At 35.8% G+C, this 25937-nt stretch overlaps 1 protein-coding gene across 3 annotated transcripts in view; it reads left to right on the top strand.

Moving 5' to 3' along the window:
- Pibf1 (progesterone immunomodulatory binding factor 1) overlaps positions 1-25937 on the top strand; it is a 203252-nt gene that overhangs the window by 106871 nt on the left and 70444 nt on the right. For all 3 annotated transcript variants that reach the window (XM_010622334.3, XM_010622338.2, XM_010622336.3), the window contains 3 exons: positions 1375-1525; positions 6951-7041; positions 17215-17317. In XM_010622334.3, coding sequence (XP_010620636.1) covers positions 1375-1525; positions 6951-7041; positions 17215-17317 — 345 coding nt within the window. The remainder of the gene's footprint in view (positions 1-1374; positions 1526-6950; positions 7042-17214; positions 17318-25937) is intronic.

A 25937-nucleotide genomic window follows, 5' to 3' on the forward strand; every position in this document is an offset into this window, starting at 1 on the left:
ATACCATCCTAAAAATATTATTCCCATATTGTTCCTTCTCCACTGTCTAAAGGGGTATATTTGCAGGGCAGGGGATAATGCTGTTTACCTTTGGGATAAGTTTTGATGAAAATTGAAGTAAATGACACAGGATGAGTAAAGGAAAATTAAATTATAATTTCTGCTAGTTAAGAAATAAAAATCAGTCTTCTTTATCTTCTGTATCTTTTCATTTTCCAAAATCACAAACAGCATACAGTCATATATAATTGTTAAGGTGAACTTTATGTCATTAGAGAACATAAGTTGTTCTCAGAAGGGTTACAGAATTCTGGATAATTGAATCAGGAAAACTCTTATTTCCATGAGCTATTTCATACAAAGTTCTCATAATTATATTTCTTAGGGTAAAATACTGCTTTTCAACACCTTCTATGATCTACATACTCTGCTAAGCACTATAAATTTATCATCTCATTTATCCCTTCCAAAAATGTTCTAAGAAAGGGATAGAAAAAGTAACTAATTGCCCATGATCACAGCTATAAGGGTCAAAGTTATATTAAAATCCAAATCTTTATAGTTCCAAATCCTATTCTTAACTAATATTCTGTTGCCTCTCAGAAAACAGTATTGCTTAAGTTGTGTTAGAAAACAGGTGTAGTAACACTTCATAATTTCTTTAGTACTTGTAAGTAAACTTTCTGAATAATTAGAATTTAAATTTTCAAACATTCCTTCATCCTTGGGAAGCATCTTCTTTTTCAGCTAATTTATTATGATTATAGTAATTCCTTCATTGAATTACCACTGATCAGTGAAGGTTTTTTTTCTATTACACAAAGGGGCTCCAGTTTCCCTACCTTTTGCATCTCTTTTAAATACTTTATTAATCCTTTCTTTCTTTACAAAAACATTTTCTTATATTGCCCTAAGCAGAAGTTCACATTTGCCTTTTGATTGGATGCGTTAGATTTATGACTGTTCAGAAAACCAAAAATGTTATTTTTGGGTAGATTCATCTGACTCTGATGGCATACATTGTGATTATATCATTTTGTAAGCCTTTCTCGAATAGCTGTGATTACTGGGTAAATGACCTCCAGGTTATGTATGACATTGCATTTTTTGAGTTCTAACAAGCAAATGCTAACCTTACTCCTGTAACTATTACAATAACGATAAAATACTTCATAAAATACAGTTTAAAACAACTGAATCATGTATTTGAGAAATAAATCTTTTATTTCCTCACTAGTCATCTCAGTTGAGCTATTTTCTGTTAATATTTAAATAATTAAAAAGAAGAGGCCTAAATATGTCTTGGTATCATGTTTTTGTCTTAACTAGAACCTATTTGGTTCCTAATTCTGTTATTTTTTCTTTCACTATCAGGTTTTAACTAAAGAATTTTATAGTCTCCAAGCCTCTTCTGAAAAACGCATTACTGAACTTCAAGCACAGAACTCTGAGCATCAGGCAAGACTGGACATTTATGAGAAACTGGAAAAAGAACTTGATGAAATAATAATGCAGACTGCAGAAAGTAAGTCTCCTCTTTCTCTCTAGTCCACCTACAGTCTTTCTGGTAGTGAAAGAAACCTGGTATTCTTTCCAAAATTACTTTGATATGTAAAAATATAATTGGGACAAACAAAGAAAACAAAGAATAAAACATACACACACACACATAATTGGTGACCATTTTTTAAAGAATATTCTATATTTTAAATATTAGTTCATATTCATTTTGAACAGTTGTAATCAAGAAAGAGTTTATGACAGATTTTATTTAATTCACTCATTCAATAAGTATTAAACATTTCTGTCTGTCAGGAAGTGGGGACATGGAATCCCACAAAGAATTCTTGCCTTGTAAGAGTTCTTAGTCTAGTCTAGAGAGACAAACATATTAACAGCCCATTAAAGTAGCAGATGCTGTAAGCACATGGTAATGTGGCTCTTGGAAACAGAGAAGAGATCCTGGTTAATTTCACCTTGGAGGCAAGCAAAAGATGGAAACAAAGCTTTTGAAAATAAGGAGAAGGGTTGAATAGAAGGGGTGAGAGTCGGAGGAGGAAAAGAAGAATCAAGATATATCATGTATTGGTACAAATTCCCTATGGTGACTATGAGCTGTACGTATATCAAAAGTGTACCATAAAATTAGTTTTTTAAAAAAAAGAGAAAATGAAGCAAGGATTTCTGTTTTCACGACATATTAAACACTATTTGATTCTCTAGTTGATAAAACGAAACATGAAAAAAAATAAAAGATACAAAGATGAAGATGTAGCTCAGTGGTAGAGCATTGCCTATGATGTATAAGCCTTTGGATTTGATCCCCAGTACCGCCCCAGAAAAAGAAAAGAAAGGAAGATCAGAAATGGAGAAAAATATTTTAGAATACAAAATAACCACTTAAGCTATAAGTTAGCAAAATAGAAGGTCATTACCCAAAACTATGCTACAAGCAATTAGAAACATAAATATAAAAAGCAAGCCAGGACTGGTGATAAACACCTATAATTCCAGCACTCCGAGAGGCTGAGGCATGAAGACCGGAAATTCAAACCCAACCTGGGCAATTTAGAGAGACCATGTGTCAAAAATAAAAAGTGAAAAGAGCTAGGGATGTGACTCATTGTAAAGATCATGGGTTCAATCCCCACTACCACCAAAAGAAAAAAATCCCACAAAATACTAAGGAATAAATTTACCACTCTACCCCCCTCAAAAAAAACCCACAACATATTGCTAAGAGTAAAGAAACCCCCTATGTCATTAATCCTACAATATCTCCCATTCTAATCACAATGCCAGCAGGTTCTTTTGTATTTTATATATATATCAAAAGACAGAATAGCCAAAGCAACTTGAAAAAAGGACAAGGATAGAAAACTAACCTTGCCTGGCTTTGTAATGCACTGTAGTCTTAAGGTAGCTGGTAGTAATCGTGCCAAGAAAGAAGGAAACAGATTTAGAGAACTCAAAGACATCCATTCATAATTATTTGATTTTTAATAAAGGCAACAAAGTAATCAACTAGAGAAAGGAAAGTTTGTTCAATAAATGGTACTAAGAAATTGGACATGTTTGTGGAAATGAACCTCAGTATACCAATAATTTGAAATGAGAACTAAATACAGTAGCTCAAACAAACGTTCAGCAGAAAATGTAAGCATCTCTTCAAGTAGTGATAGGTTAAGATTTTTTTTTTTTTTTTTGGTACTGGAGATTGAACTCAGGACCTTGTGCTTATGAGGCAGGCAGAGGCACCACTGAGCTAAATCCCTGGCCATAGGTTAAGATTTTTAAAACAGAGCCTGGGAAGACTGCCATAAAAGAAAAAAATGATACAGTGGTCACAATCAAAACTTAAAACTTCCAGTCTTCAAACCACATGATTAAGAAGCCACAGACTGTTTTGTATCTGACAAAGAAATAGTATCCAATACGTAAAAACACTAGGAGAAAATACTTTTAAAAAGGAGACAAAGAACTAGTATCTAGTTATGTTTTGTTGTTGTTGTTTTTGGTACTGGGGATCAAACTCGGGTCCTTGTGCTTGCGAGGCAGGAGGTGGAACCACTGAGCTAAATCCCCAGCCCTAGTATCTTCTTATGGTAGACTGAAAATTGCTCTCCAAGGATGTCTGTGTCCTAATCTCTGGAACCTGTGAATATTTCACCTAAGATAGCAAAAGAGACTTCACAGGTATGATTAAGTTAAAGATCTTGGGGTTATCTGGGTAAGCGCAATGTAATCACAAGAGTCCCTGTAAAACAAAAGGTGATGACTGGTTGTGGCCTGTAATCCTAGCACTTGGGAGGCTGAGGCAGGAGGATTGCCACAAGTTCAAGGCTAACCTGGACTACATAGTGAGACCCTGTCTCAAAAAAAAAAATCTATATAGGCATATAGATACAGATACACATATATATCTCAAGCTGCGGATGTAGCTCAGTAGTGGAGCACCCCGGGTTAGATCTCTAGCACCACAAAAGACAAGGTGATGGGGTAATGAGAGAATTCGGAGGTGCTACACTGCAGGTATGAAGATGGAAGAAGCTGGGCTGACACGGACAGCAACTAGCAACCTGGAAAAAACAAGGAAATGGATTCTCCCCTCGTGCTTCCAGATAGGATCAAGCCTGCCAACACTGTAACTTCAGCTCAGGGAGACTGGGCTTCTAACTTGTAGGGCTGTGGGAAAATAACTCATTATTCCAAGCTACAAAGTCTACAGTATTATTGCAGCAATAGAAAATTAAAATACCGGCATGTATAAGGAACTCAATAATAAAAAGAAAACAGCCCAATTTAAAACATGGGCAGCTTGAACACTTTGCAAAGGAAGATATGTGATTGGCCCATAAACGTAGTAAAATACACAGCACCATTACTTATGAGGGGAATTCAGATTTAAAACCCAATGAGAGGGTTGGGGATTTAGCTCAGTGGTTCCACCACCTACCTCGCAAGCCCAAGGTCCTGCATTCTATCCCCGGTGCCAAAAATAAAAAATAAAACCCAGTAAGATAGTACTATTATATATCCATGATATATAGAATAGCTAAAATGAGAAAGACAAGCTATACACAGTGTTAGTGAAAATGAGGAACATTTGACAGATTTTATAAAAATAACCCTAACCCTACCCAGTTATTTAGCAGTCTCACTCTACTTATTTAACTCTAGTGAAAAGAAAGCATAATGTACATAAAAACATTCCTACTGGAGTACTGATAGGAGCTTTATTCATGATAGTCAAAAATTTGCAATCCAAAGCCAGGAATGGTGGCACACTCCTGTAGTCCCAGAACTCTGGGAGGCAGAGGTAGTAGGACCACAAGTTCAAGCCCGGCCTGTATAACATACTGCGGCTCTATCTCAAATTTTTATAATTAAAAGGGTAGGAACAAGGGCTGGGGATGTAGCTCAGTGTGAAAGCCCTCAGTTCAATCCCTAGTATCACAGGAAAAAAAAGAAAAAGAAAGAACTTGTAACCCAAATGTCTATCACAGGAAAATGGTTAAAACCATCAAATATTTATATAGTAGAGTAATAAAAAGATAAAAACAACTGATTAACTCAAAAACCATGGACTTATTTAGTCTTAAGAAAGTTTTCACAAAAAGTTTTTATGACATATTTAAATTTATGTAAAATTCAAGAAAAGTAAAATTAATCTGTGTTTAAAAACTTGCCAAATGGTGGTGTTTGTAGCAAATGATCATCACCAAGAAGTAACTGGGAAAACACACACAAGGAAACTTTATGGATTTGAAGATGTCCTGTATATTTTGATGGGATTTTTGTGTTACACACGTGTGTACTTCAAAACTTTTATACATTTCAAAACTCGGTGAATGAGTATTTCTGCATTTTATCAAATGAGATTGATGGATGGAGATAGTAAAACATACATGTGTTTACCACATGAATGTAGTACATATCTATAATTTAGAATCCATGTGTTGATGTATACTGTACAATTCTTTCCATTTCTAAGTATTTCCCTAAAATCCTAGGAAAATATGGAAATGAACTTTGCTGTAATATCTAAATCGTCCTAAAACATCTTAGAATAAAATACACTTACTTGCACTAGAAGATCAATTAGTAGGTTCTGTATCATTTCTCATCAGAAATTAGATATCATAATGTTCCAATGAATACATGTTAATACAATTTTGAAGATTTAAATATATTCTTTTTTAGTACAAAAATATGTACAAGGTTTGAAGATTTATCATCGAAATCAGCCAATTTCAGCTGACATAAAGATGGGTGGAGTTTGTTTATTAGAGTATAACCATAAAAATTACAGTATCTGATTTATACTTGAATTACTTTCTGTAATCAGACACATATATTATTTGGATTTGAAGAGTTTAGTTTTTAAACTAATAATCCTACCTCTGAAAGCTGATCCTGTTTCATCCTGAAAAACGGGGATAAAATTAGAGGAAAACAGTTATGAATATTTCTAAAAGCTTTACTGTGCTATAGAACCAGCAATTGTGTACATAAATACATTGATCGTCATACAAGTAGTCAAGTTTAATTTATGGTGTAAAAATATTTGACTTTGTTTTAAGTCTGAAATATTCCTTAATGTAGATTCTCTTTTTTAACATTAAAATAATAGTTACTGCTTTACTTCAGTTTTTATAGCCATTGATGATTTTTTTTTAATTCTAACTTGCAGTAAAACATATGAACTTTTTACCCATGAGATGTTATACCTGTTAGTTCAAATGCCTTTTAGACTACAGAGTGACATGACAGTAGTAGAATTTAGAAATAAATTGTTTTCCAGGAATTTTTTTGCATTTATAAAATTCAGGCCCATCAAAGTTAGTCCTGCACATTTGCTTTAGATGAGCCTACTTAAATATATAATTCGATTATTGCAAGTTAAAATATAAGTTGTTCTTCTGAAAATAATAAAAATCTTTCCTAATCAAAAAGTCAGTTTTGGGGGCTGGGGATTTAGCTCAGTGGTTCCGCCAACTGCCTCTCAAGTGCTAGGACCCGAGTTTGATCCTCGGTACCAAAAAAAAAAAAAAAAAAAAAAAAGAAACGATCAATGGATTAATCCACTGGCTTCTTATAAGAATTGATGCTAGTATTATCACTATTTGTCAGATTTTATAAGATACATTTTATGTAAAAAAAAAAAACTTTTGAATCCTTCAGAGTAACAAATTATATTGCTGTGCTTTGTAATAAGAAATTATGTAATAAGATGCAAGCCCTTCTAAATGTAAATCAAACAAATCCAAGCAAGGATATATGTGAAGAAATTTACTTCTAGATGCAAATGAGTTGTTTGAGATTATGCATTAAGTCTTTAATGTTTCTATTCTCCCTAATTCACTATAATAACCTCATTTTTTTCACTTTGCCATGCTTTTTAAGAGAAGAAGAGGTCATTTCACATCCTATATTTTAATATTTTTCAGTTGAAAATGAAGATGAGGCTGAGAGGATTCTTTTCTCCTATGGCTATGGTGCTAATGTTCCCACAACAGCGAAAAGGAGACTAAAGCAAAGGTAAAATCAATATATAATTTATCTTACTTATCTACTGAAGCTACATGTAATTACATTATTCATTTTGATAATGTGCTGAGTTGAATGACAATGTAGTTTTATTCGTAGTGTGCATAAATATTCCATTGCTCATAAAATAAAACAAAGATAATCATGCATTTCATGTATATTTAAGTGAGTTTAATGGTTGATAAAATAGAAGTATGCATTAGAATTTTCATAGAATTAGACTCAGTGATAATGATGCCATTTCTATTTTATTTTCACATTAATTTTAAGTAAGAACAAATGGTTTGTAGCTGTAATTTTCATGTTAGAACTAATTTATTATGCTTCACTTTTCCCTTTAACTCTTGTTTTTTATTCACCGGCATACAATCCTTGACACATAGAAAGAATGTGTGTGTGATAAGAAGGCAGCATGTATATTGTGATTGAAACTATAAAAGCTTCTGTGAATACCAGGAAAACTTTTGGGAGATCCACTATTGCTTAAGAGCTACTACTTAAAAGTATGAACGTTGTACCTGTACTTATCAGCTTTCTACTTGACCTACTTGATTGTTTTTCATGTCTCCTCTCTTCTTAAATTCATTCTGCTTTGCAAAAAACTTCTCGCTGCTCCATTTTCTGTGGCATGTATCTGAATGTTTTGCCAGACTTCCAAGACACTCCATAATGTGCCTCTGTTTCGCCATCTTTATTTGCCTCTCTGTCCAGAATGAGAGTGAGCACTCTGCTCTTAAAACATCTTTTTTGTCTACACCAAACTGAAGCATTCTCTTCTTCGCAATCATTTCCCAGGTAATTTCCCAGCTAACTGTAAAGTTCTTTAAGGTGATCAGTTACATCTATTCTCCATCTCCATCTCTCTGCATCTAGCTCAATGCAGAATACCTAGTAGAATTGTTTCTTCATCTAAGAAATTGAAGAATCAAAGTTGCTTGTCTATCACTTTTTTTTTTTTGAGACAGGGTCTCACTATGTAGTTGAGACTGACCTGGAACTCACTATGTAGCTCAAGCTGGTCTCGAACTCACAGCGATCCTGCTGCCTCAGCCTCCCGAGTGCTGGGATTACAGGAGTGAACCACCATGCCCGGCTTTCTTTTCTATTTTAATAGCTGAATCCTTCAAAAGAATCTTCTGAGAAGAAAAAAATAATTTTACTATTATGAGCTTTCTTTCTTTACCCTAAAATCTTGAGTTCTTCTGAAATTTACAAGTTGGTTTCTTTATATTTAAAGATATAAAGAATCACAACTGATTCATATTCTAAATAATCTTAACTGTCCAAATATTTCTAAAGATTTTATCACTGAGCTATCTGTGTGCCTTGAACAAGTGCCTAATGGGTGTGCTATTAATATCTTGTGCCAGCTGGTGCCAGGCATTCTTCTCATGGTGAGCCAGAGGGTTATTTTGAGGAAGTGCTTCTCAGGTCACCTAAACTAAAGGAAGGAAAAGTAAGTCTGGAGAGCCAAGAGGACATTTGTGAATTCCCATCCCCATTCAGCTAACAACTTGTATTGAGTGCCTACTGTATGCATAAAATTGACCAGTGGTACAAAAGACCCAATTTAGGGTCTGATGCATTTCTGAAGTTTGTGAAGTTTTTGTGCTATCTTTAAATTCTTCTGTTTGTACTTTTGAGACAGGATCTCACTGAACAGTAGTTCAGGGTGGCCTTGAATTCACTACTGCCCACAATGGCCTCAAAACTCGCAGTGATCCTTCAGCCTAAGCCTCCCAAGTACTGGAATAAGAGGCATGCACTACCACACCCAGCCAAATTCAATTTATATAAGGAAAAAGCAGTATAGCCTTTAAGAATATCTCTAGGTTAGGCCAGGGATATAGCTCAGTGGAACCACACCTGCCTCACAAGGGCAAGGTCCTGAGTTTAACCCCCAGTACTAAAAGAAAAAAGAAAGAAAGAAAAAAAAAAACTCTAGGTAGTCCTTCACATTTGAAATTAAAGGAATGGATACCTAAAGTGAATTACAAATGACTCAGAATAGAAAATGAAGTATTTATATAATATGGTTTTCATTATTCATCAACCTATACCAGAATATTAAAATTTTAAAGGATCTTATTTCCTACTATGCAGTATTTTGTTTTTACTAAATTTGCTTGAAAATCTAATATATTTGAGAGAAAGATTTAGATATTTTAGAGTAAGACTTACTTGAAGGGAGATTTCTGATTATGAATATTTATCTTACAAAATTCAGAAAGTACTGGCAATTCCACCATCCAAAATAATCATTTGGAAATATGCATATCTGCTAACATATTTATGGTATTGTGTGTAATTCAGTAGTTAATCTTTTATCTTAGCATTTTATCCTCCAATGAATGTTCTTCAAAATATCCAAAACTTTAATTTTTAGGACTACTTTTTTCATACCAGGGATCGAACTCAGGACCTTACACTTATGCAACAGGCACACTGCCACTTAGCTAAATCTCCAGCCCATGACTTCTATTTTTTAGTGCTGTATTACTGTGAAATTGGACAATGAAAAGTTTAATTTTCTATGGCTACTCAAGAAATATTATGAAATTAAAATGAGATAATGGTTGTGAAGTTCACTACACCATACCCACTAGAATAGATGTTCAATAAATGCTTATTGGTTACATCAGGTTAGATGTTCTTAAAATAAGTTGCATAGAAGAGAGACTAGGGTTCCAAAATCTTTTACTAGCACAATTTGACTATTTATTAAAATAGCTGTGTTGCAAGATTTTAATGAGACATCTTGAAATGTATGAAACGTGGACATGAAACTAGGTTTAAGGTTCACTTTCTCTTATATCAGTCAGTTTCTTAGGATGTCATGTTATAATGCCAACTTCCTATAAAGTAGTAGAATAATAAACTTTCCTAGTTTTAAAAATAATGCCTAAAAATTACTCTCAAAAATGTCATAAGCTGGGCATGGTGGCACATGCCTGTAATCCCAGCAGTCGGGAGGCTGAGGCAGGAGGATTGCTACAAGTTCGAGACTAGTCTGGGCTACATAGTGAGTTCCAAGTCAGTCTCAACTACATAGTGAGACCCTGTCTCAAAAAAAAAAAAGTCATAATTATAAAATAACTCACACTTTGAAGTTTCATAGAGGTACAAAGAACAGCTAAATATTGTGTTAAACTCTGGGACTGAACTGTGAAGGGTTGAAAGAGCTTAAAGTAGATTAAAATAAAATGGGCTCTTAATTAGAAAATCTGAAGTAAATATTTTTGTTTTATTAATGAGCTGTTTTGAAAAATAACAAGATTTGGGCCTGTGATTTAGCACAGTGGTGCTGCCACCTGCCTTGCAAGCACAAGGTCCTGAGTTCAATCCCCTGCACACACAAAAAAAGAACAAGATTTTGTAGTTGTGGGTTTTGGTTATGTTATCACTGAATGAGTGACACCCAAGTCACTACTTGTTTTAGTTGGTCTGGTTGTCTAGAGACTTTCCTAAAAGTTTTTAAACCTTTCAAATTAAAAGATTTACTGCATAGTATAGACTTTTTGTTTTAGTGCTACCTGGTTTAATAAAGAGCTTTGAGAAGAAACTTTCACAGTGTGCTGCGCTTCCTAATTTAAAAACGTAAACAGAGGAAACTGACAAATTTTTATGCATTCTGGAAATTTGCCTTCCTTTCTGTAATTTTTTTTTTTTTTTTTTTTTTTTTTTTTTTTCGGGAGTCCTTGCACTTGCAAGGCAGGCCACCGAACCACTGAGCTAAATCCCCAGCCCTTCTGTAATTCTCATTTATATAAAAGTTTTCATTTTTATCTCTAGGAAACTTGTACTTACTTCATTTGCATTGGTTTTAGGAATAGTCCCTTAAAAAGTTACTGCAGTTCCATTCACAACAGTATGAAAGTGTGAATATACAGAAGGCAGTACAGAAAGTCTTACATAACTATAGAAAATCAGCATGAGACCACTGGGTCATCCTGAGAGAGAAGATAGCTTAGAGGTCAACATGAAGTTTTCTGAAACTACAGCACCAGTGCTCATTTTTTAAAACATTTTCATGCCATGCTACTAAAGACAAAACCCTGATCTGCTCAAATTGAAAAAATCAGAAGGCCAAATGTCGTTTCAGACCAAGTAAATAATAGCATGCCTTGTATATACTTATTTACTTGGGGCTTTGGTAATACTGAGAGAATCATAACAGTATTGAGGGACTCAAAACAAAGCAGCAGTCTTCCATTGTGCTTTGCTGTCTCAGATAGAAATAAAGCAGAACCCTTGGTGGAATAATTTCACTAGGTAATGGATGAAACTTCGGTTTAATTTTTAAATATAAAACTGTACACTTGTGATTGTTTCTAGTTGAGGTCCAGATGAATCTTGGTACAAGTAAAAATCACACAGCAATTGATATAATTACAAAGAAACATTGTTGTAGCTACTTTAACATCCCAACAGATGTTTATATTTTACAAACTTTGCTTTCTTGAGAAGTTTGTTGCATTCTGTAACAAAAAACAGCATTCAGCAAGTCATTTTCCTTGTCTAGATTTGTAGTATTTCTTCTGTAAAACTTGTAAAAGACTTGTTTTTATTATGTGTGTGCATTGTGTTAAGGAGACGATATAAGCTCAGCTGTAGTTGATCAGTTCTTCATTTGCCTTGCTTGAAATTTCAGTTAACTCAACACCCCTCCCATTTCTAGTATCCCAGATTTCTGAAGAGGGGTCATCTGTGATACCAAATTACGTTTGAGACCAGCCTGGGCTACATAGTGCGTTCCAGGTCAGTCTCAACTACATAGTGAGACCCTGTCTCAAAAAACCAAACCAAACCAAACCAAACAAAAAGTAAATCACTCCACTAACATGACAGTGTGCACCTGTAATCCCTGTTCTCAGGAGGCTAGGGCAGAATTGCCACAAGTTCAAGATCAACCTGAACTACAAACAGAAATAACAATAATAATAATAATACCAAATCACTCACCAAAGCAGTGTGTCACATTTAAAGATGTAGAGGTTGAAATGCTAAAAAGTTCAACTGGTGGGTGTGACATTGTCTTCTTCCTTTAACTATACATGTTCTATGCTTAAATGCTCAGCTATTGAGGAATTCTGCAACCTTGAAACATAGTTTTTTTGTTTTTTGTTTTTTTGTTAGGGTCTCACTATGTAGTTCTGAGGCTGCCTTACTCATTGTGTAGCCCAGGCTTGCCTCAATTTGTGATTGTCCTCTACCTTGGCCTCACAAGTGCTAGGAGTACAGGCACACATGCACCATAACATCCAGGTAGAACATAATTTCTAACTATTAAAATGAGAACCAAGACCTGTCATGTAAAGGTACAAGATGCCAATAATGAATGTAACTATACTGTATCCCTAAAATGTACCAATAAACTCAATGAGGAAAAAAAATTTAACTATTCATTGAGACAAAATTCAGTTAGAGCAATATCGATGGTGCACTAACAATGACTTTTAACTAACTTATGAGTCTTCACTTCTGAGTTAAGACTCTTACTATTACATGAGCCCTATCTGAGAGGGGAAAAAAGATGAACACATATGAAAGAAAATTTTAAAATACCCCCAAAATATGTAAATCAGTGCTGTAGTGTGTGCAAGGACACATCAGTCAGAAAAATAGAGATGCATCAAGGCTGTCACAGTCAGAAGAAGTGGAATTTGAAAGGAATCTTTAAGAAAAAGTTGGGTCCTGCGCCATGGAAGAATGGATCTTCAGCCTGGAGGACCAGCAGAGTGGAGGAACATATAAAACATGTTCTCAGGACACTGAGTAGACATTAAAGAAAATTGAATTAGTTCTGGTGAGACAGTAGAAGACCTTGAAACTTTTAAATAGTTTAGATATAGGTAAAGTTTAAAGTAGGTGAACAAGGACATAAATATCAATATATTAAATAAGAAATACTAATGTCTGACAAACATGAGTTGTTTGTTTGTTTGTGTGGTACCAGGGATTGAACTTAGGACCTTGTGCTTGTGAAGCAGGTGTGGAGCCACTGAGCTAAATCCCCAGCCCAAGCATGAGGTTTTAATTTCATACATAAAGAAATTTAAAAACAAATTCTATTGTTTACCTGCGAGATTAGCAAAACTTTTAAGGATTGATGTCTAGTGCTGGTTAGACTATGAAGAAACAGGAGATTTTATATAAAGTTAAATCACTCCAAGTTAATCACTAAACACCTCTTGCCCCAGGCATTAAGGAAGGCACTTAGGATACATCAGAGACCAAAATGAAAATTTCCAGTCCTTGGAGAACTTTGATTCTGGTATTAGTCAGTTTTCCATCACTGGGACAAAATTCCTGGCATACACAACTTAAAGGAGGAAAAGTTTGTTTTAGCTCATGGTTTTAGAGATTTCAGCTCATGTTCAACTGGCTTTACGACAGGAAACTTACATTGCAACACAGCAGAGGAAAACTGATTAATGCATTGTGTGAATAATGATATAAAACCTGTACAGGGCCGCATGTGGTGGTGCACGCCTGTAATCACAGCACTTGGGATGCTGAGGCAAGAGGATCGCTGTGAGTTCGAGATCAGCCTGGGCTACATAGTAAGCTCCAGTTCAGTCTCAACTACATAGTAAGTCCCTGTCTCAAAAAAAAAAAACCTATACAGGAAATGAAAGAGTAAAGATATGTCACATTAAAATAAATATAAATAAAAGTTCCCATACTTCAGCAGTTAGTTTGCGTGTAACTGCTTTTGGAGACCACAGGTCTAGGCCGTGACATAAGCTTCTACTCAGCCTTCATTGTCTTCCTTCTGCAAACAGTCCTGTGTGCCACTGACTGCACGGATCTGATCCACACTTTAGGATAGAGATCCAAACTCACCTTGTCTCACGAGGTCTTTCCTCAGCTGTCCCTGCCTGTCTGTCTCTAGCTTCAACTTCACTGGGCATCATGTGTGTTTTGTCTTACTACTTAATATCTTCCTTGGTAAACTGTTAGGTCCTCCAAATAGAATTTATAGATTTTCAGTATCCATGCATAGTATTGATTTTTAGTAAATGTTTATTAAAGCAAAAGGTTCACAAGTATCTTTTTGAATGAATTAGAGGATGTGTTTCTTTTCATTCAACCTATTTTTCTGTATTCATATTCATGATCAAAACATTGTGAATTTTCATTGTACAAATATTATAATGAGAAAAGCAATTATTTTTCTTGTATTTTTGGTGTGCTCTCTGTGCTTTTTTTTTTAGATGAAATCTGTTACAGTGTAATATAATCCTTTAAGTAACGATTTCACTGTTTTTTCTCTTTTTTTTTTTTTTTCTGTACCGGGAATCAAATTCAGGACCTTGGTTTGCCAGACAGGCACTTCACCATGGAGCTACATCCCCCACAAGATTTCACAGTTTTTATTGTTCTTTTTTCTGATTGGAAGTGGTACTGCATTAATAGGCTAAACAGGTCTTTTAAAGCCACCTGGAAAACTTTACACCATTTTTGATACATCTATAAGGAAATACATTCTGTTATCCATACAAGTGAACTTCTAAAACAAGGGTCATTTGTATTGGAGACCAAAGCTACCAGTGTCATCCATGTACCATAAGTGACATAATAGTCACGTCCTTTCTGTCAGCACGTTTCTAGAAATGTCTTCTCAATACAGTTATACTATAAGCTAGTAATCATAACAGTGTGGAGCACGCTTACGAGCAATTTCAAGACATAGTAAGCCACGTGTGATGGCACACAATAGTAATGCCAGCACTCAGTTGGCTGAGCCAGAAAAATCGCAAGTTTGAGGCCATCCAGGGCTAAATAACAAATTTATAGCAAGACCTTGTCTTTTAAGAAAAAAAAAAGTCATCATAAAGTATCTCTCCTGCTTTGAGTTGATTTTCCTCAGAATGCCTTATCCAAAATTGGGGAAATTCTTGAATTCTTGGAAGAAAGTAGTCCTGGTTTTAAGGTTTAAGCGCTAGCATAAAAGATTTTCTTGAATCAGTGTTTTATGTCATGTAATATTTTTCACTGAGAAGTGCATTGCCACATCAGCATAAAAGCACCAGGCAGTTCCCAAACAAAATTTTAAAACACCCAAAGCAAATAAGCAGTTTAACAGTGTGTGATACTGGGATTATAAGTGTCTGATGCTAGGATTAAAGGTGTATGATTACTAAAAAAAAAAAAAAAAAAAAGTAATAAGCACTTTAACATTCCTAAGCTTGATGTCTTCGAGTCATTATCTTCATGATGTTGGTAATGGGTGACTTTTGTATCTCATAATTTCTTGCATCTCTTTGTAAAATACACAATTTCATTTGCATAAAATTTCCATCTCATCCGTAAGTTCTGTGTAGTTGCATTTGATTGTGTTCATTGTTCTATATTGCATATTACACAAATAATGGTCTATACCTTCAGTGGATGCTTTTTGAGAAATTACTCTATGCAAAAGGCTAATGCTAAGCTCTGTAGGAGATAAAAATATGAAAAAGAAACTTAAACCTGCCTTACATGCAGGGTAAGAAAGAGAATGAAACTGTGGCTGAAGATACCTCCAAAATTTTAAATGAACTTAATGAAAAACAGAGCTACTAATATAAAACAACAGTGTTTGTAAACATTTACTAGAATCAATAGATTTTAAATGTAAACATAGTACAAAATTAACATTAAGGTTTATTTTGTTTGTAGAGTTTTGTTTTGTTTTGTTTTTTGAGACAGGGTCTCACTATGTAGTTGAGCCTGACCTGGAACTCACTATGTAGCCCACGCTGGTCTCGAACTCACAGTGATCCTCCTGCCTCAGCCTCCCGAGAGCTAGGATTACAGGTGTGCGCCACCACGCCTGGCGTGTAGAGATCTTGATATTTAATTCAAGTCAAATTACAGAGACCTTGGTATATTTACAATGGGTAATAAAAAGCAGGATACCCATGTAAATATTTTAAAACTATAAATGCTTTAAAAATCTATAAAGAAAGAAAGTAGTTTAGTGTTGCCCTAAAGCCAGTGGAGATGGGAATCAGAATGCTTTTAGGGGCTGTGGGGAAGATGGATAACAATTAAAGGGCACAAAATTTCTTTGGGGAGGTGGTAAAATGTTCTATAATTAGATTATAGTGATAGTTCCACAACTGTAAATATACTAAAAGCTGTTGAATTATATGCTTTGAATGGGAAGGCTTTATTGTATGTTAGTTGCATATCAATAAAATTATATATCAAAAATTTATATCAATAAAGCTGCTTTTAAAAAGGAATGGCTATTGCAGGTGCGGTGGTGCACATCTGTAATCCAAGTACTTGAGAGGCTGAGATAGGATTACCATGAGATGAAGGCTAGCCTATATTACAGAAGCAAGACCCTGTCTCAAAACTTTAAAAGAGGACGGGGAGGAGGAGAATGTTCATCAAAAAATGGGAACTCAATGTCTTTTCCATTTCTAACTTTCTGACTTCATCTGATTATTAAGGCACGATGTTATGTTGGTTAAAAGGATAAAATATTAGATCTAAACAAACACTTTTTTCAAACCATATCTTAAAAATGAAATTGGAGCATTTCATATTTAATGTGATTTTAAACGCCAAAGGTCAGTACAAAAAGTGTGGTGATGCAGTTCATCAGAGGGATGATTTCCCTTTGTACAGGATCTTTGCCAGTAGTGTGGATATTCTCCAAGTTTTAAGTCTTCTCCATCTCTGCTTTCAGTAGAAAATCTATTCAGCTGTATTTTGCATTATAAAATGCATTATGGTGTCTGAAGTAAACGTGGATGGTTGTCAAAGTGCATGCAATCTTATTGTTGTTCATAATGTTTGAACTAATTTCTTGATTTGTTGGTAACTGAGAAATTTTTTACAAAAATGGAGAAGAGTTGTAAATTGCTGTGTTGTGGTCTTTTCATGCAAGTATCATAATGTAGCTCTCCACTTTTATAGCAAGGGCTGGAAAACATGAGCCTTGTAATCAGTTCATCACATTTATGTTATGGAGATTTTAATGTTGCTTTCAGAATTCTGAGTTGTTGGGTTATTGGTCTCCTGCTATTAATTATTTGGTTCCATCTTTTTTCTGTTAATATTTAAGTATTATTGGGAAATGTCAGTTTTCTAGCACAAACACTTTTTGAGTATTTTAGATAGCACTCCACTTTTATAAGCATTAATTTTCTCATTTTATTCACTTAGTGTCCACTTGGCAAGAAGAGTGCTTCAGTTAGAAAAACAAAACTCATTGATTTTAAAAGATCTGGAGCATCAAAAGGACCAAGTAACACAGCTTTCACAAGAGGTAAATAACTTAAACAGAAGAAAGACATATAAACAAACACAGTGTACGTTTTAATTCTTTGTACTCCTTATTTTATGAGAAGTTTTTTAAAAAGTTGTTTGCAAGTAAAAACTGATTTCACAATTTATAAAACTAGCTGAATGTTAAGGCCCTATAAAACAACTTACAGTGTATGGAAAAACTAATACCAAAAGGGAGATTAAATGCCCAGACTAAGTGTAAATGCAAACTAGACAGACAAAGCTTTGGTTTTTGAGAATATCAACTAGCAAAACAAGTTCGGCAAATTTTGGTGAATTTTGCACTGATACCTCACTTTTTAAGATTTACTTTCTATTTCTGTTTAGTGGAAAATCGCTTATTAAACACTCTAGTTTACACTTAGAAAATCAGGTTCATATTTGCTTTTTTTCTTACTTTTACACTATATTATTTAAAGAACATATATTCATTTTACACAGCATTTTATTAAGTCAATATCTGTTTTTCTTTTGAAATTCAACGCGTGAAACAACTAGAACCAAAGCTGCAACCTCATTAGTATTCCTTCATTTTCTTTTTCTTTTTTGGTTTTTTAATTTTTGGAACCAGGGATTGAACTTGGGTCCTTGTGCTTGCAAGGCAGGTGGTGGAACCACTGAGCTACATCCCCGGCCTGAGTATTCCTTTATTTTCTGACCTTCAACATAGCAAGTTTTTCTGATAATATTTTAAAATTTTTAAAAGCTATATACCATGTATTCTTTTTTTTCCTAAGGACCTGTTCATACTTATCTTTATATTTTCTATTAAAGCACTTTTAGTATTATCAAATTAAGAGGTTCTCTCCTCTAAGTTGTTTTTTGGGGGGTATTTTGTTTTGTTTTGTTGGGCTTTTTTGGTACATTTAAGGTATACAATGTGACATTCATCATTGGAAATTTGCACATTTACATAATCCATCTGGGTTCTTATTTTTTCCCCATTCCCCAGCCCTCCCTTCTACCCCTCCATCCCTCTCTATTTACAAAGACTTTGTTTCCATTTTTTCTTTTTCTCATATTAATTCCATTCCCTTCTCTTTTCCCCTCCCCCTCTCACTTCCCCTTCCCCTTTGCACCCTTTCTTCCTATTTCACATTATCTATTATACTTTTTAGTCCTTATTTACACTTTCAGTTTCTCACACAAGAGAAACTATTCGGTATTTATACATGTGTGTCCTATTTCTTTCACTTAAGAGCATCGCCTCACTGTGCGTCCATTTAGCTATAAATGTCTCTAGTTTCTCATTCTTTATGGCTGAGTAGTACTCCATGGAAATCAGTATGGAGATATCTCAAAGAACTAGGATTAGAAGTCCCATTTGCCCCCAGCTATTTCTGTGCTGGTTATCTTCCCCAAAGAATTAAAAGACTGATACCATAGTGATATGTGTGCACCCGTGTTCATAGCAGCACAGTTTGTGATAGCTAAAACTTGGAAGCAGCTCAAATGCCTGCCATCAGGTGGGAGACTGGATAAAGAAAATATCCTAAGTTTTTTTTAGGATGCAAGTATTTTATATTACTCCAGTCCCTGGCACAATAATTAGCGCTCAGAGTGGATACAGTAGGGTATTAACACATGTGAACAGTCAGCTTTCCAAAGGTGAGTGAGGGAGGACTCATTTGTAGTATTTGCTTGTATTGGTGGCATGCAACTTATAAAAGCTGCTCATATAATGTTACTGAGCATGGATAAGAGCAAGACTTGTCAGCAGCATACGATTACATAATGTTTGCACCATGTACATAAAGTAGGCATTTGTAAACTGAACTCAAGCTTATCTTTAGGGTATTAAAAATAATCCAACATTGGTGAGTTTTGAAGGATTTATTCCTTTGGGGTTTTGGGGGAGTGGGCATTGAAGCAGGGTCTCCCATTGTAGTTCAGGCTGACCCTGAACTCACTATATATAGCCCACAGCCTCAAACTAGTGAGGATCCTCCTGCCTCAGCCTGAGTGCTGAGGTTGCAAGCATGCACCACCATGCTCAGCTCTATTCCCTTGCCTTTAATAAAATTGATTTTATTATAAATCTATTTTAAATTTTCATTATGGTTGCATTTAGCAGCCAATTCACAATATTACTAAGAATTTACCAGTTAGCCTGGTGTAATGATGCACACTCATAATCCCAGTACTTGGGAGGCTGAAGCAGGAGGATCACCATAGTTCAAGGCCAGCCTGGGCTACATAGTTCAAAGGTAGCCTGAATTACAGAGCAAGACCTTGTCTCAAAAAAGCAAAACAAAAAAATTTATTAATTAGGTCTTATAAGCTATTCTGTGCTGACTCCAGCACACCTGGGAGAGAGATAAATGAATTAATATAGAAGCAGATGAACCCGTGGCCAGGTGCAGTAGCTGGTAATCCCAGCCTCCTGGGAAGCTGAGGCTGGAGAGTCATGAGTTCAAGCCCATCGTGGGCAGCATAACAAGACCTTGTCAAAAAATTTCCCCTAAATAAACTTTTGCTTACTAATGTGTTATAGACCTCTCATGTTGGTATTAATTTTATAATAACCTATCACAATACTTTTGCAAAGTAAAATATTAAAATAGACACATATATGTATACATCTTTATATTACTTTTTTCAAAAACTTACCCACCTCCCTGAGCTCTTCACCTAATTGAAATAAGAATTTCTAAATATGTGTATACTCATATAAATTGTTGGGGAAAATAATAAGAAATTAAGAGTACTGGTAATTTATATGAAGTAATTTTAAAATAAGCTGTGGCTTATATTAAAGAAGAACCTTAAATACTTAAATATTTGTGATGTGAAATAATATGGTGGCTGGGATTTGCCTTATAATATTCCTTGAAGCCAGGTTTAGTGTCGCATACCTATAATCCCAACACTGTTAGTGGCTGAGGCAAGATCACAAGTTCACACCCGGCCTGTGTGACTTACTATCTTAGCAAGACATTTTTTTAAAATAAAAAAAAATAAAATAGGCTGGGGATATAGCTCAGTGCAAAGTCCCTGTGTTAAATTCCCAGAACACCCCCTACACACACACACACACACACACACACACACATGGAAAATCTATGAGATTTGTATCAATAGATAAATCAAGAATCACAAAATACTGTGAATATTTGAAGCTAGATGTGTTTATATAATTTCATTGCTCAGTTTTGTAATTTCATATAGTTTGAAAATGTGTCAGCCAAGTGTGGTGCACATCTGTAATCCCTGTACTCAGGAGACTGAGGCAGGGGGATTGCCATAAATTCAAGACCAGCCTGGGATACATAGTGAGTTGAAGGTCAGCCTGGACTACAGAGCAAGACCCTGTCTCAAACACAAGGAAATGTGTCATTATATGTTTGGAGAACCATTAACTATATATTAAAGGATTTCTGCTAATTTATATTATATAAATTTTCCTTTAATGTTGAAAATGCAAGGGCCAGGGATTTAGCTCAGCAGCACAGCACTTGGCTGGCAAGCACAAGGTCCTGACTTCAAACTCCAGTACTGGAGAAAAAAAAAAAGATTGAAAAATGCAATATTTAATTGGGAATATGTCATATATTTTACCTTTTTCTGACTAAAAAAAATGTAGTGCTAAAATTGAAAATATTACATAAACTAGTTGAAAGATGCTAGTATAATAGTGCTCTTGTTAACAATAGACTGTTCATGATAGTTTAAAAAATTGAGATTAAAATTGTCACAGGATCTATGCTTTGGAACAGGTTGAATATTTAAATAAACTTGGACATAATAAGACATAACACACAGATACAACTCATAACTAACATTAGAATTACTACTGAGTTATGCTATCTGGATTTTGGCAGAAATGAATTGCCAAAATGAAAATGCTAAATAATGCTAAAAATGATAAAATACTTCCTTTTTTAGCAGATTTTTAAGGTATAATTGGTATATACTCAACTGTGTATATGTAAAGTATACACTATAACTGGACACATGTATATGACCATGAAACTATCACAAAGGTGAACATAATGAATACATACATTTCCCCAAAGGTCTCCTGGGTCCATTTGGAATCTCTTCCTCCTGACCCTCCCCCTACCAGTTCCCAAGTGACCACTGGTTTCCTTTCTGTTAGTTTGCATTTCCTAGACTTTCATATAACAGCTATCACTCTGTGTTAATCACTTTCCTGTGTGGGATGCAGTAGTCCATACCCACAGTTTGCTTCACAGTTCCACAAGGGTTCATTCCATGGTTAGCTGGCTCCAAAGCGGAAAATCCGTGGCAGAAGGGCACGGCGGGAGACAGCAGTTCACCCCACAGCAGCCCAAAGGCAGAGCGAAGAATACGCCCTTTCAGTTCTGCCCCACTGGGACCCTCCTCCACCAGACCCCCACCTCCCAGAGTCCATTCACTTTTCAAGTTTCCCACACATGAGGCTTTGAGGGGACGTTTTAGATCTAACGCTGACATACCTTTTATATGTACTCTTTTTTAAGAATCTGTCTTCATTATGAATCATTATTTCAGATTTATTCATAGTCCCTTCCATTGCTGAGTAGTGTTCTACTGTATAAATGTACCACAGTTTATATATTCACTTGTTCATGGACATTTAGGTCCTTTCCAGCCAAACCAAGCTGATGCAGATATCCATGATCAAGTCTTTGTATGAACATGTGCTTTGGTTGCTCTTGGGCAAATATCGACACTTGGAATAGCTAGATCTTATGGTAGGTGTCTATTTAACAGGTTAAGAAATTGCCAAACTTTTCTAAATTGTTAGCACCATTTCACGTTTCTACCAGTAGTGTACGAAAGTTACAGTGCCTCCACTTCCTTACCTTGATACGGCCATTCCTTTTCATTTGATCTTTTTTTTTTTTTGCTTTTTTTTGAGACAGGGTCTCACTATGTAGTTGAAACTGACCTGGAGGAACTCACTCTGTGGTTTGGGCTGGTCTCGAACTCATAGCGGTCCTCCTGCCTCAGCCTCCTGACTTCTGGGATTACAGGCGTGCGCCACCATGCCTGGCTGATCCATTTAAATAGCAGATGTGAAGTAGCATTGCATGGTGGTTCTTAATTTACATTTTCCTCATGACGAATGATATGAGACTTTTCATTTGCAGCTTTGTCCTTCACTTATCTTCTCTAGGCAGGTGTCTTTTCACAATCTGACCATTTTATCAAATTATCCTCTTCAAATTGAGCATTATTTATATGTTCTAGATTCAAGTCCTTCATCAAATATGTGATTTGCAGACATTTTCTCCCACTTTGTGGCTTGTCTTTCTGTCTTTTTTTTTTTTTTTTTTTTTTTTTTTTTGGTACTGGGGATCGAATTCAGGACCTTGTGCTTATGATGCCAAATCCCCCGTCCTTTTTCCATCTTTTTTTTTTCCAGCCAGATGTGGTAGTGTACATCTGTGATCCCAGCACTCAGGAGGCTGAGGCAGGAGGATCACCGTAAGGTCTAGGCCAGCCTGGGCTACATAGTAAGTTCAAGCCAAGGCTGTACGTAGTCATAGAGAGACTATGTTTTGTTTTGTTTTTTTTTTTAATGTTTGTTTGAAGAGATGTATTTATCAAAGGCAGTCCATTGTTTCATTCCTTACAGATTGTGTTTTTCATGTTGTATCTAAAGTATCTGTGCCTTCATCCTGGAGGAATGTACACCTGTAATCCCAGTACTCCAGAGGCTGAGGCAGAAGGATTAAAAGTGCAAGCCCAGTCTGGGCAGTTTAGCAACTTAGCAAGACCCTTTCTGAAACTAAAGAATAAAAAAGGGGCACAGGGATATAGCTCAGCCCTGAGCTCAGTCTGCAGTACAACCAAACAAAGTCATCTTGCTATTTATTTTCATTCATCTCATTTATGCTTTGTTCCCTTTTTTCTTGTCGTGACTTCTTTTAGAGTAATTGACTATTTCTATCATCCCATTGTATTTCATTGTTGCTTGTTGGCTCTCACTCTATTTTCTCCCGACAGTGCTTGCGTCAGATAATACTATATAACCCAGCTGGGTATGGTGGTGCACGCCTGTAGCCCTGATACTTGGGAGGCTGAAGCAGCGGGAGCATTGCAAGTTTGAGGCCAGCTTGGACTACAGAGTGAGGCCTGTCTCAAAAAATGAAAAGATGGCCTTTGTACTCTCATTGTCATATATTTTACTTATACATATATAAACTCCCTCAGTATATTATTATGAAATAATTGAGTCTTATAAAATGAAATACTAATATGAAGAAAATAGCATATCTAGTATCATGTCTGTGTACAAAAGAATATAGAACACCAGATATAACTCACTGCATAGCCCAGGCTGGACTTGAATTCATGGCTGTCTTCCTGCCTCAGCCTCCTGGGTGCTGGAATTACAGGTGTGCATCCCCACTCCAGCTGTCTGTTGTTCTTACGTGTCCTGTGTTCACTTTGGTGTTTGCAGTTACTTTCCTGAGATAAAATGTACATGTCACAGCTGGTCTCAAAGCCTCATGCAGTCTTAGGTGGGGCTGTTTGAGGAGTGGCTAAATCTAGAGTGCCTGATTAATTCATGGTGGGGCACTGGGGTTAGGGGGTGAGTGGCACTCACCCTGAGTAGTCCGAATGAGATAAAAGGGGCAGAAAGGTGTTACAGCCCTTATTGCTTTTTGCTACTTCCATGGCTGTGAGCTGTGCCACCACCCTGCCTTGGATCCAGCCATGGATGGACGGAAACCTCTGAAGAATGTAACCCTTTAACTTTGGCTGTCGGGTATTTTGTCTCAACAATGAGAGAAAAGTAGCTAACACAGGACATACCATAATATTAGCCATTTTACAGTGAATCATTTAACATCCATTCACAGTGTTATACAACGACCACCTGTGTCTTCTAGAAATTTTTCTTGCCGCTCCCCTCCACCCCTGCCACCTTTGTTTGAGGGGAAGGTATTGGGGATTAAACCTAGAGCTACATTCCCAGCCCTGTATTTTTTGAGACAGGGTCTTGCTAATTGCCCAGGCTGAGCTCAAAATTGTGATCCTCCTGCCTACAAAATACTTTTATTTCCCTTCTACCTATTAAAGAATTACTTCCCACTCTTCTTTGTCTGACAACCATCAGTTTGCTTTGTTTCTGTGGGGTTGCTTATTTGAAATATTTTATATGAATGAAATCCCACAAAACAACCATTTGTGTCTGCTTTCACTGAGTTTTGTGGGGTTTTTTTGTTATTCTTTTGGGGGGAAGGAGGTGAATAAGACAGGGTCTTGCTATGTTGTAGTTCAGGATGGCCTTGAACTCACTGTACACCTCAGGCTGGCCTGGCAATCCTCCTGCCTCAGCCTCTGGAGTGCTGGGATTACAGGGTATGCCCCCACACCCCATGCTCTGAGCATTCTATTTTCAATGTTCACCCATATTGTAGCATATATCCCATAGTACTTCATTGGTTTTATGGCTAAATAACATTTCAATGCATATATTTACCATCATGTGTTTATTCATTCTTTCATTGATAAACATTTGGGTTGTTTCCCAATTGTGAATAATACTGCTGTGTACATGCAAATGCAAGTATATATTTTCAGTTCTTTTAAATGCACACATAGGAATGGAATTTCCAGGTTCACTTTTGGGGTTAGAAAGGTATTTTCTATGGGTAAAGAGTAAAAGATTGGGCCGGGGATGTAGCTCAGTGGTGCCGCTTCCTGCCTTGTAAGCACAAAGGCCAGACTTTGATCCCCAGTACCAGAATGAATGAATGAGCTACCCACTCCCTTCCTTCCTTCCTTAAATCCTTGAGAGATATTTCTCATGGTTTTCTGGGTTACATTGTTTCTGCCAAGATACTGCTCTCACCCTTATCTTTGTTCCTCTCCAAATAATACATCTTTTTTTTTAATTGAGTTTATTGGTACATTTTAGGTATACAGTACAGTTACATTCAATACTGGGATCTTGTACCTTTACATGACACCTTCCTTCCTTCCTTAAATCCTTGAGAGATATTTCTCATGGTTTTCTGGGTTACATTGTTTCTGCCAAGATACTGCTCTCACCCTTATCTTTGTTCCTCTCCAAATAATACATCTTTTTTTTTAATTGAGTTTATTGGTACATTTTAGGTATACAGTACAGTTACATTCAATACTGGGATCTTGTACCTTTACATGACAGGTCTTGGTTCTCATTTTTTCCCCCTGTCCCTGCCCTCCCTTCACCCCCTCCTCCCCTCCCCATTTACAAACACTTTATTTCCATTTTTCATTTTCTCATATTTTTTTTCTTTTCCCTTATTTCCTTTTCCCTGCCCTTCCCACTTTCCCTACACCTTTAGCCCTTTTCTTCCTATTACACATTGTCAATTATCTCATTAGGATCTTATGTACTGTCATAGCTTATTCACACCAGGGAAACTATTCAGTATTTACACATGTGTGACTTATCTGTTTTACTTAGGAGTATATCCTCAGTATGTATCCATTTTCCTGTAAATGAATCTAATTTCTCATTCTTTGTGGCTGAGTACTATTCCATTATATAGAAAAACCACATCTTCTTTATCCAGTTTCCAACTGATGGGCAAATGGGCTGTTTCCAAGTTTTAGCTATAACAAACTGTGCCGCTATAAACATGGGTGCACATACA

This window comes from Fukomys damarensis, unplaced genomic scaffold (assembly GCF_012274545.1).
Source record: "Fukomys damarensis isolate Sample0158 unplaced genomic scaffold, DMR_v1.0_HiC HiC_scaffold_6, whole genome shotgun sequence".
Classification (NCBI taxonomy): domain Eukaryota; kingdom Metazoa; phylum Chordata; class Mammalia; order Rodentia; family Bathyergidae; genus Fukomys; species Fukomys damarensis.